This window comes from Centroberyx affinis, unplaced genomic scaffold (assembly GCF_046629955.1).
Source record: "Centroberyx affinis isolate AG114_WGS23_722 - 3 ecotype Tasmania unplaced genomic scaffold, CSIRO-AGI_Caff_v1 ptg000948l_1, whole genome shotgun sequence".
NCBI lineage: Eukaryota > Metazoa > Chordata > Actinopteri > Beryciformes > Berycidae > Centroberyx > Centroberyx affinis.
Genome location: NW_027279522.1, coordinates 280,001 through 292,562, shown reverse-complemented (window position 1 = coordinate 292,562; position 12,562 = coordinate 280,001). Strand labels below are relative to the sequence as shown.

The 12,562-nt window shown below is 43.1% G+C and overlaps 1 protein-coding gene across 1 annotated transcript in view; it reads left to right on the top strand.

Moving 5' to 3' along the window:
• syngap1b (synaptic Ras GTPase activating protein 1b) overlaps window positions 1–12,562 on the top strand; it is a 96,289-nt gene that overhangs the window by 47,336 nt on the left and 36,391 nt on the right. The window contains exons 3-4 of the mRNA XM_071521984.1: window positions 6,718–6,809; window positions 9,714–9,835. Coding sequence (XP_071378085.1) covers window positions 6,718–6,809; window positions 9,714–9,835 — 214 coding nt within the window. The remainder of the gene's footprint in view (window positions 1–6,717; window positions 6,810–9,713; window positions 9,836–12,562) is intronic.

The following is a 12,562-nucleotide window of genomic DNA, read 5'->3' as shown; positions in this document are numbered from 1 at the left end:
AAGGTAACTGAGGCGTCCTGGAGGCTCAGTTGGCTAAGCTGCAGACCATTTTACTGCCTGCTTTAATGTCCCTGGTTTGAATCCGGCCCAAGATCTTTGTCACATGTCATTCTCCTTTTTCTCGTCCAATCGTTCCTGTCTCTCTCTGGTTTGAACTGTCCAATAAAGGCAAAAATAATCTTTAAAATGAACCGGAGGTAAATAAATCTCCTGGTCCTATGAGCAGATACTTTTACCTAAAGACTTTGCTTGATGTTACCTACAGCGATAATGTCGCTATTGAGGAGGAAGGTGTTATTGGAGCATTTTCCTTCTGAATTGTCTTGTCATTGTTGAGAGAGAGACAATGTGAGCAGGTGTGAACATTTCAGCTGATTCAATCGGTAAAAGTTTATGTAGACTGTGCAGGCAGAGCTTGAAAATAAATGGCACTTTACAACATATAAACAATCTTTTTAAAAGTAATATGTTTATGAAGCCTGTTCAAAACAAGGCCAAGCTGGCTTACAGCTGCATAAATGATGGGCGGTCATATTTACGTTCGCTATGTTGTTGTACATCAGGTGAAATCCAGGTGCTGTGCAACATAATGATGCTGCCTGTCCTCGTTTGAGACAACACATAAAACTCAGCTCGTTGTTCAGCTCTGTCTCAGGTTTCTAGACTGTCACCTTCCAGCTGCAGCTGCACTGGAGTTCTGGCTGCTCGGCTAGTAATTTAAGTCCTTGATTGACAAATGCTAACACATGATCCCTTATATTTTAGAGATTTTGAATGATCTTTAGGTAAGGATTCTGAAATTAACTCATAATTAGTCATATATACTCTTACAGATCTCAGATAATAAGTTGTTCAACGAGGTGAGAAGTGACTGAGTATTGTAACACCATAGTACAGTGATTGATGAGTAACAAGCCACAGATGTAGTCACTCCCACATTTTACAGCAGGCTTGCAGGGCAAACATGGATGCTTTTTACTGCATGTTTGCATACATTCAAGAAGGCGTTGCCTACAGTATAGAAGTATAGATGCAGGTTAAATGCTTGAAGGAAGACATGCATGGCACAGCAGAGGAAGTCTTGTGTTAAGTCTTTGTGTTACCACCTTTTGTGTGTTTAAATATCGCTGTAATATATATATATATATATATATATATATATATATATATTCTGCACAGAACTTAACAATGATCTGCCCTCTATGGCCAATCCTTTGAATTAGGAGAGAGGATTAGTATGCACCATTTCGCCTCAGATCCTTTTTTTTCCATGTTTGGGGAAATGCAGAGGAATCAGAACAAAAGCAGGCTGTGTGTTAGCATCGGGAACGTCTAGAAATATCAAGTTTTGGAGGTCAAACTGCATTGAAATCCCAATTCTGCTTTAGAGTCTCTTTGTAGATTAAGAAATTAAATGCTTACATGGCACAGGGGATCCTCGCTCAGCAATATCTGAATGAACTGTAATGTGAACAAAAACTGCTCCAAATATTAACCATAATACTGAAGTAAAACAGTTAATCACTTCTGAATGGTGAATGGTGAGTGTTTCCCCGGTTATGGGTCACTTGATAACCTCATCACTCTATTTTTCTGTTTCATAAAAACACCAAATTCATTCATCCATCAATTCATTTATTCACAAAATCAGTATATTTTCCCTGTCATTAGCAGCGCTGCTGACATGATTTCTTGTTTCCGTATAGCTTGCTGTTTTGTTCACATCCAAATGCTTTGGTCAATCATATCAGAACACAAAACCCCAAACCTTTCAAGACTAGAAGCTCTTTAGAAATGCACTTAAATATCCAAGAGTTAGAGGGCAAAAAAAAAACACCCTTAAAATGTGTTACAGGCATTTTAATCCAACAAGAATTTTGCCCTAAACTTATTCATAGTATACACTTTCTTGCTGGGCAAAAAACCCCAACAACTAATGTTCAGCTGCAACTACATAAAGCAGCCAAAGACTTGGTTGATCTCCAAGAGAAATCAAGGCTCAAACCCCAATGAAACCCTCCATTGGAGGATGTAATAAAGAGCATGCTCGCTCTGAATCTTATGAATCTAAATTGGCAACAAGAGGACCAAGTGTTTTTTTTTTTCACCCTAAGGGCTGGGATAGTACGCCGACTCACAGACTGCCTGCTTTCCTAATCTCAGTGTCTATAGCTAAACCCACAGGAACGGTCCCACCTTCGGATTCTAACTGTAGGACTCATGCCAGTTGAATCCTAAATCACCATTCTCTCCTTGCCACAATCTGCTACTCCGGGGGAAACTAATTAGTTTGGGAAACAATAAATTCTGAAGGGGATCTTGACGTTACCGTTCGGAGGCATTTTAATTGAGGTGGCTGCAGTTATGATGCATACATAATGATGGCGTAACCTCCAGCGGTACGGGGCATCATCCATGTTAATTGCCGTTAATTAACACCTCTCGCGGAGTAACGAACACCTATGAAACTGCGAGCGCTGCTATGAGCCGGTGATGTGACAAGTGTAAGGTGAATGGTGGATATTTCCACGGTGAATAGTTCCAGTTGCTATATACCCATTTGAAAAAAAAATCATTAACTGAAGGTTATCGTTCAATATAGAAGATCTATTTAGTCAATATAGGACTTAAGGTACCTACTATCCTTCACAATGTACCATCACCTTCATTTTGTGTCGATCAGTTTGTAAGAGTAGGTGTCATTATTTTCGAATGATGGCTTTGTCATTTCTCAACTCAATTACATAACACAAACCAGAGGAGATAGGAACTAACTGGCTTTCTGTACAACTACAGTGAGCCGTAATAAGCCCTCCCTACTCCTCGATGTTGAGTTTTTCTCCCGTCTTTTTGTCAGTAACCATATCATTTCATATTAATGCCATTTCCATTCATTTGGCAGACTCTTTCGGCAGTCATTCAGCTGACATATTTTTGATCTGGATCGTTTTTTGAAGCTGTGGATTTGGACAAAGAGACACATACTGTGATGTCTCGGCTGGGTGACAAACACCATTGTGGTCATCTCTGGCTCAGACATGCTCCCCTCTTACGTGAGCTGGAGAAAATGTTAGGATTGCAGACAGACAGACAGACAGACAGAGCCCCAGTGAAAAGATTGCCATTTGGAGAGGTAAATGAAAGAGAGCGAGTGGAGGGGGCAGATGAGGGGAAAAAAAGAGGACTACAGATAAAGGTAAGAAAATGGAGGGTGCCAGATGCCATAGATGTCTAAAGGGAGGCAAAGAGAGGGTGATGTGAAAATGAGAAAGAGGGAGCAAGGAGGAGAAAGAAAGAGCGAGAGAAAGAGAAAGAGAGATCAAGGGCTGAAGAGAGGTAGAGGGATAAATGCACTATTTGAATTATGTAAAATAGCTGCGTGGGAGAGAGGAGGTGTGTGTGTGTGTGTGTGTGTGTGTGTGTTTGAGCATTAGTATGACTGTGTGACAGAAGAGGCCGGGAGAGAGAGAGAGAGAGAGAGAGAGAGAGAGAGAGTGCAAGGAAAGAGCAGAGATAGACAACATGAGCAAGACAGAGAAGCGGAGTGAGAAAGGCAGGAGAAAATAAGAGACAGGGAATAAGAAAGGGAACATAACAGAGAGATATTTATGACTTCAAATGTAACAAGGTTATCATGGATTCTTCTCCAGAGGGCCGAGCCGCGAAAGAAAAGGGAAAAGCAATGAGGGAGGAAGAAAATTAGATGAAATGAAGGGAAAAAAAAGAGATGTAAACTAGCCTTTGATATCGTTCTACAGTAGTTTGGAGACTATAAAAGCTATTATCAGAGTGAGGTTTCTACATAAGTGGTCACCCTAGCTTAACAGAACAAGGGGCAGTTACACCAAGTCCTGTGTATTGATAAATTGGCAAACATGGTTGCTGACCGTTCTTTGCTCTGTAAGTCTACTGAAGATGAGGATGCACAGCCGATCGGCAGAATCAGGTCTTTTGTAGTCTTTCTTTTCTCATGTCTGACTGTACACACGCTCTCCCTCATGAGAAACACTTCATTTATCAAGTACAATAAATTAAGGTCGGACCAATATCGGGTTACGAAGGCCGATACTGATGTTTTTGGATTGAAGCTGACGATAGCTGATATTTTGTGCAATCAGTATCTTTACATTTGACCATTTTCATGCCAAAAAGTCATAAGCATTAAGTTTTTCCCCCCTCACTTTCTTGCCAGGATGGGGAAGCCTCTCAAACAGCATTTAGACCATCATGGGACACTAAAACTCTCCATTGAAAGCCAGACTAATTAAATTATTTTAGGGTTTGCAGCTCTTTAAGGCAGATTGACCCACCACAGCTATTTAGTGTAGGGAACATTACAACCTTTAAATGAAGAATAAATCAGAAAACATTCAGAAAATATTACTGAAAAATGTGAATAAAGAGCAAGAAAGAAAGAAAGAAAGAACAATTTCATTGCAGGTTTTGTTTTTCTGTAGCTTTGATCAGGGAGGAACCTCCATCATATCAGAGGTGGACAGCATGACTGGGCGATATCCTATATTTGATAAAAAGGACAATATTGTCCTGATATTGGTCAAACCCTACAATAAATGCATAAAAATTTGTCTTGTGACATCGGTGCAGAGAAGCTGAGATGTGACAGCTTACTGAGTTTCATCGTACATACTAACACACCTGGCAAAAAGGCAACAGGATTTAACATATAGTACAAAGGATATGTTTTGGTCTATGATTTCTTGCTGATAATAAATTCACCTAATAAATAATAAATTAGTTTCCCCCATCATGTTTCATTTGCATGTGCCTACATGTGACTTTGATTTCCTATGGGGTACCTTTTATTCCACTGCCTTATTTGAATACATCCGATGCGTAACATATTGTCTTCATGGGAATTGTCTATACCTTCATCTCGCCGTCGTTTCTCGTGTCATACATCGTACATGTGGCACAGAGCGAGACATACGACAGACGGTAGAGCAAACATGTCACTCTGAATCTATGCATTCAACATACAAACATGATCAGTCCACTGGAGCTGAGAATGTACAGACTGTAGCTACATTCAGGCTTTTTGCAGTCTTTTTTTTCTACTGGCTGGCTCAACACTCTCTCTCCCCCATATGAATCAGTATTACTTTAATTGTGCAGTACAATAAATGCATTGTTGTAGAGACAGACATACTGGAATGTATTGTAGACGGACCAAGCAGCCAAAACCTGTGAATTTTGAAGCCAATACCGAAGTGGCGGCATGCGGCAATTCCTCTAACGTCCACTAGAGGCCGGCTCCAAAAAGACTCCAAACCCGGCCCAACTCCATGCAAGTCAATGGGACCACAACCCAGCTTCTCACTCAAAATATGAAGTCAGTAAATTTTTTCGACAAGAAGTTATGGTCTCAGTAGCTAATTTTACTTCTTCCAATGTGTCTCCTTATGGTGATTTTCAAAACGAATATAACGGATATAAAACGGGGTTGTTTTCCTAGTGATTGACAGGTCGCCAATTATGGGCCAAAAGCAGGCAGAGTTGCTGATCTGCAGCTCTGAGGAGTGAGGGCAACCCGAAATCCACGCTTTTGCCTCGCTTTGATAACCTGATATTCAGACGGATTTACTAACTTCACCAAGAATGTTGGTCCTTTTTTAACAATAATATCCTCGTGGCAAAGACAATATTTGGTTAAGGGGGTGATTTCGACAAATATTATTCTGCCGAAATGGCAATGGAACAAGCCGTTGACTGGAGCAACACCAGACTCTCTGAATCGCTCGAGAAAATCTTGAAAAGTGGGCGGGACACGATTCAGGAGGAGTGTGAGATGTATGACAGACGGCAGTAAGCCGATGCATATATGTACACATTAAACAGTCACTGCGGTCGTTGACTTAACGTATCGACGCTCGGGACGTACAGCGGGTAGCTAGAGGCCCTGTGCGCTCTATTTCTTTTCAACTTTCTCACTGTACATTTACACGCTCTGCCTCATCCATCAACGATAGGACAGAGTTTATTCCCTTACTGGCCAATTCAGTGCATTAGGCACCGACTCGCAGACGGAAGTCAATAAGTGCTTTGTTTGTTTAATGCTCGCTCCTCTCTGCTCTCTCCATCCATGCATCCCTCCTCCGTCCCTCCCTCCAACACCACCAACACACACCCACCCCCCCTCCACCCCCCCTCCCCTCCAGCTTACACTCTGCGCAGATTGTTAGCGTTCGCCTCGTCTGACGTCCAGACAGAAAATCTATCCCTCCAATATTCTCTCGCCTACTCCCTCCTCCCCTCCTCCTGTACAGATCCCTATCCTTCGTTTCCCAGGATGGAGGAAGAAACGATGTGCGTGTGTGTGTGTGTGTGTGTGTGTGTGTGTGTGTGTGTGTGCTGCAGTGGCGGCGGTGGATGGATCTGACCCTGAATGGCTTTATTTCTGCTTTCTTCACCCCTGACCTCTATCTAGCTCTCATATTCTTTCATTCCCTCTTTCATTCCTGCAGGCAGACTGTCAATAACAGCTCTCTCTCTCTCCAGTAGCTGTTTATTTCTGCGATGCCCTGTCTCTCTCTCCCTGCGGCCTCTCGCTCTACCTGTGTCTCAGCGCCGCATCTTCTGTCTTGTCCTTGTTTCGCCTTTGATGTTTCCCTTCATTGACGTGTTATCTCTGTCTTACCTGTCGACCTCTCTTTTCTCTCTCGCTCTCTCTCTCTCTGTCACTCTCTCTCTCTCTGTCAGATCATCGCGCCCGGCGGAAGAGCATAGCCACCGGGAAGCAGCCAAGCATGGAGGTCCCGCCCACCGCCCCCCCTCAACCCTTCCGACAATCCGTGAGTAACCCCCCCTGCTCCCGGCCTCGCTCGCTGCCCCCGTCCCTCTCGCTCTCCCTGCCCCCCGCCCCGCCGCATACCTGCGGCCGGCGGGCCAGCGGCACCCCGCCTTTCCCCTTCCCCCTGGCCCTCCCCCTGGCCGTCTCGCCCTCCCTCCCCCTCCCCCTGCAGCAGAAGGGCTCCAAGAAGGGGCCGAGCACGCCGCCCTTGCCCCGCTCGCTGCCCCTCTCCCCCTCCCTGTCCTTCACCCTGCCCCACTCGCCCGCCACCTCCTCCTCCTCCCCCCCTTTCTCGTACTGGGGCGGAGACTGGAGGGCTGCCGGTTCGAGTCCAGTGGCGGGAGGACCGTACATTGCATCACTGCCCCCTATCGAGGTATGTGACACAAACCCGAAGCTGAAACGGAGACATTGGCTGCGTTTACATGCGTGGAGAATAGACAAATAACCCGGTTTTGGGTCGGCGCATGTAAACATCATCACCCGGTTAAAATGCCTGGCTTTCTCCCATATTAGATGGATTACAGCGGCATGGAAACATCTCACTCCAACACCAAGCAATAGAATTTTTACTTTTATTATTACTATAGGGATCATCATTTCTTTCCCCCTGCATTAGAAGTAACCTCAGTCAAAGAGGGAGGGGGGGATCTGGCAGCCGAACCTTTTCATACCTTTTTGCTGGCAGACCGTTCTGTCTGTGGACAGGAATATTCTGTTTATTGGTTTATTCATGGTGACAGGGAAACTCAGTTGCAGGGTATCAAAGGTGCGCATAAACAGCTTAAAGGATAGATCGGTGTTTTATTACGTTTGTGCCAATCGTCCAGGTTGCCCCTCTCCTTTACATTCTTCCTGCTGCTGTCTGCACACAGTCAGGGTAGTTGGAGATATCAGCGCTCCTTTTCCTCCCTTCAGAAGAAGCCATTTGCTGCCAATTTCATTCTTGTACAGTATGAAAAACGGCGTCCGCGGACTTGAAAATTGCCCGAGCGAGATAATCCATTACAGTAAACATGAAGCTTTCATTCGGTTTTGTCAAAGTTTCTCTGTTGTATCGTTAATGTCACTGAGTGTTACCATATCATACCATGTAATTTAGAGACCTCTTATTGGACCAGAAAATATTTCAGGCTCTCTGATCCACACCCAATGTAAACATCGGGTGCAGACGAAACTTTTCACCAATCGCTGACATCCTTAACGTTACGCTCTGCTTGCTGTCAATCGCCTGACGCCCACGGGAAGAAATGGAAGTTTCCAATGGGAAATAATCCGTCAAAAAACGTCAAACATCAAAAACTGTACAAACTTTATTGTCACAAGCATGTCGTCTTATTTGGGCCGTCTTTGTTCGCTGGGACAGCAGTTAATTTGAAGCTAGGTTTGACAGTTTGTCAAAATGATGAAAAACGAGTAAATGTAAAAAAAAATCCAATTACATACGGCATACATTGGAGCTACTAGATGCAGACAGTAGTAAATGGGCTTTAACTCTAAATGTCTAAATGACATCGGTGTTCCCCTTTAATATTAGTGTTAGTATGACCAATAGCAGGGTTTCTCTGCGCATGTAAACGCAGCCAATGAAGACATTCCCCCTTCTGCTGTATTGCCTCACTTTGTTGTGGTTCATTGTGATTCAGGCTTTTCTTGTTCGGCATTGCATACTTTTTGAGACTTAAAGTGTCAGACGGACCGGCTAATCAAGTCAGCTTTAGTCATGCAGGCTATTAGCATGGAACCAGCAGATGGAGCCAAGTCTTTAGTCATATCTTCAAGACAGGCTTCAAAGCCATTCGACTCATTCCACATGAGTAGGTGTCATTTCCCTCCAGTCATTCTCCCACTGACTAATGCAGTTATGCTAAGGTACATGGATATTTGGTCTGATATTTGGGTGGGTCTTCAGAATGCAGCTGAAAGTTGAATAGGTGCAATTTTCTTTTAGTTCCAGTGGTAGGTAAGAGTGGAAATACACAATGAGATATTTCATGCCTATCTTGAACTATTTGTGCTCCAAAGTTGCATTCACAGCCAACATTTCAAGTCTTTCTTTTAATCTCTGTGAAGAAATGTATATCTAAACAACTGATTTAATATTGTATTGACTTTAAATTGTAATTTCTTAAATCCAGGGGGGCAAAATCTGACAATGATAATGTCACTTTTTTCAAGAATTTTCTTGAAAACAAGTGACACAATATCTTGAAATAGGGAAGAAACTCTGCACTAATATACAGATTGTTATTCAAGTCAAGAAATTATTGAAACATGTTGATTTGGAAGCAGAAGTAGTGAAATTATCGTTTTGTACACTTTATACAAATGTACTTTTTCACTCATCTCGTTCTTCCTTAGCTCTGCTTTTGTGTTTTGATCATGTATGGAAGCTCATGTAGGACAAACTGCACCCTTATGTGACACTTCTGTTGCTCTTCTTTTTGTTGGACAATTAATGGGCATATGTGTGGCACACCACTGCCCACCACAGGCTGTGTTGTGACACTGCAGCCCTCTGTGGCTAATGGATATGTGTGGGTGTATGATTTCTTGCTGATAATAAATTTACCTTATTGGTTTCCCCTCCATCACGCATCATGTGTTTCATTTGTGTGTGCCTACATCTGACTTTGATTTCCTATGGGGTACATTTTATTTCATTATTTGAATACATCTGATGCGTAACGTATTGTCTTCACGGGAATTGTCTACCTTCATCACGCGATTATTTCCCTGTTTCATACATCGTACATGTCAAATCTTACCCTCTGTTCTCCACCCAAAAACTCATCTTTTCCGAATCACTCCAACCACTTCTCCTTTTCTGTAACTCCGTCCCATGCACGTCCGCCCTCTCTTTCTCCATCTGTTTTCCCTCGTTGCTCTCCTCCACGCGGTCCAGAGTTTCCTCAGTAGAAGGTTGAAGGGCTCTATCAAGAGGGCTAAGAGTCAGCCCAAACTGGACCGAACCAGCAGCTTCCGACACATGATCCTCCCCCGCTTCCGCAGTGCCGACCAAGACAGGTCAGTGTGTGTGTGTGTGTGTGTGGGTGTGTGTATTTTCAAGCATTCAAACCTGGATTAATGTCTGGCTGTCTCTGGCCGTCATGTTCATGTGTGGACAGTATGTAGCTGCATTTGTATGTATGAAATGTGTGTTAATGTGTGTTTTCTCCTTTGCATCAGGAACTATTTTCTTAGCAATCTACAATCTAAGTCATGATGAAACGACATTTTGAGAGCATCTTGCTTCCGTAAATTCACGTATTTCCGGTTGAAGCGGGATGTTAAGGCGGGAGGGGCAGAGGGGCGGGATTGTTCAAAAACATGTGATGGTATTAGTGGTTGAAATTTTAATGTATGCCTACTGGTACAGCATGAAATAACAAAAAAATACACAGTTTTCCAGGAAGGAAAAGTAATGGGATTTTGATATATATTAATATAAAATACAAGGAAATATATATATACTTTAACTTTTTTGGTGTTTATTGTTAGGTGTATATATACTGTAAGTGTGTATTATGGCATGGAAAATTAGCAGTCACTTTTCATTTCATTGTGACTTTAAAGCTGCACTAGGCAACTTTGCACATTGGCGGCCCCAAAGGGCAACGAGAGGTAACTGTTTGAAATTCAAGGACATCAATACCCAGAAATCCCATAACTGAAATACTGCTTTAAGGAGACAATTTGTATTTCACTCTTAAGTTTCAAGTTTGCCATTTCCTGTGAATGGGGGCGTGTCAAGAATTTAATTTGGGCAAATAGGGGAAATCTACAGTGTTTCAATGAGTGGGGATTAGATGCTCTTTTTCCCTATTTTCTTTTTTAGGACAGTCAGGACCTTGTGATTGTCTGTCTATCTATCTATCTATCTATCTATCTATCTATCTATCTATCTATCTATCTATCTATCCATCTATCTATCTATCTATCTCTATTGCTGTTTGTTTTACACTCACATGTTCCAGTGCGGTGCCACTTACAATTAAAATACTCAGCACCATTGCTGTCGTTCTTTCCGGGCGGTGGAAAAAAAAGATAAAGTCCTGGTCTCTCCATGGCAACCAGCAGACAGCCATATGGCCGCTGTACAGACCATAATGAGCCAGTGTGGGAGATTTGCTTAATTATGCCTCCTCTGTATCATTTAGTTGTAGCAACACTGGCATTCTTCACCACAGCAGCACTTCAAACCTCTGAAATACAGTTCCACAGGATACTTTCTATTTTGCAGTTGTTCCACTTTTTAGTTGTTTCCTGATGCTGAGAAGGAGGTGATTTATTCGGAATTGAGAGAAAATAATGCAATTTGAAGTTTACTTTTTTCAAGTAATGTTAGTCTACTTGTTTAACAATTAGGCTAAACTAAATTGCAAGCTTGAATACAGCGATTTGTTCATGCCTCAGTGTTTTACACTGAATGTACAAAATATTAGGGACGTCTTCCTGATATTGAGCTGCAGCACATTTTGCACAATCCACATCTCAATTGTCTGAAAGCTTAAAAATCCTTCTCTAACTCGCCTGCTTCTCTTTATCTATATCTCCTCCTTTGTGATTGGTATCGATTCAACAAGGGGAAATCAAATCAGGGATAAAGGCTTTTACCTGGACTCACCTTATCAGTGTACTTCATGAAAAGAGCAAGTGTCCCTAATATTTTGTAGATTCTGTGTATTTGCAGTCTGGAAAATAAATTAAAGATAAATGAAAGAAGCTGGTTTACGAGTGATTAAGCCCCGTGGCAAACCCGCAGCCTCCGTGAATATCGTTGTGTTCTTGGATTTTTCCAGCACATCAAAGAGCAACGCTGTGCACAAGACGCTGTCCGCTCCCGCCGGACAGCTACAGCCGAGTCAAATTCAGACTTCAGCTGTGAACAAGGTCATCTTGATAATCTAAACACGGGGCAAAAGTGCACCGAGGAGAGCGCTAAAACCTTTTTTTTTCCAGGCCAGGTGTCTGCCAATGTGCGCTTCCACATGATTTATTCATCTGGGGAGGTGGATGTCTATTATCCCCGGTTGGTCTGAGGAGACACAGAACGGACAAGGTCAAGAGCCTTGTGAAGTCCTGTGTGTTTGCCAAGGCCCTTACGGCTGATATCCGCTCCCACAGACCCCGGTTTGACTTTGGCCGTTTCCTTTCGGCGATGTCGGAGGACACCTGCAGCTTTGCTAATTTTTATTCTCTCTTTCATCTGTTTTTATCCAGGGAGGGTTAGCCGCCTGAGAACGCATGCCCTTTTTCAGCAACGCTTCACATTCACGCGGTTGCAAACACTCGCACCTCGGAGCTGCATGACAACAGCAGTCTGGTCCTGTTGGCCGCTCAGCAGCTCCAGTGGTGCAGTTGGGGGTTGGGTGCTTTGCTCAAGGGAACCTCAGCAGTTGTTGTTGAGAGAGAGGAGAGTGTTACTCATTCACAACCGGTCCGGGGATTCTCTAAACCTCAGGCTACCACCGACCCATATTGTCCCTTGTTTTTCCTATTCAGTATTTGGGTCAGACTAATCTGGCACAGCCACACCTCGGGCTCAGACGCCACAGTTCTGCAGGAGAAATTTAAATACAATAGTTGGTTAGAAAAGGGCGGCGACACTGTGGGCTGTCGTCTTAATTCGTCAAATTTCGCTAAGGCAGAGCATATGGTGCTTGTTTACTGTCATAAGAACAGCAAAGAAGTTGCTACAGTTAGCTAGCTAGCGAAACAAAATGGCCATGCAATAGCCTATTCTGGCTATTC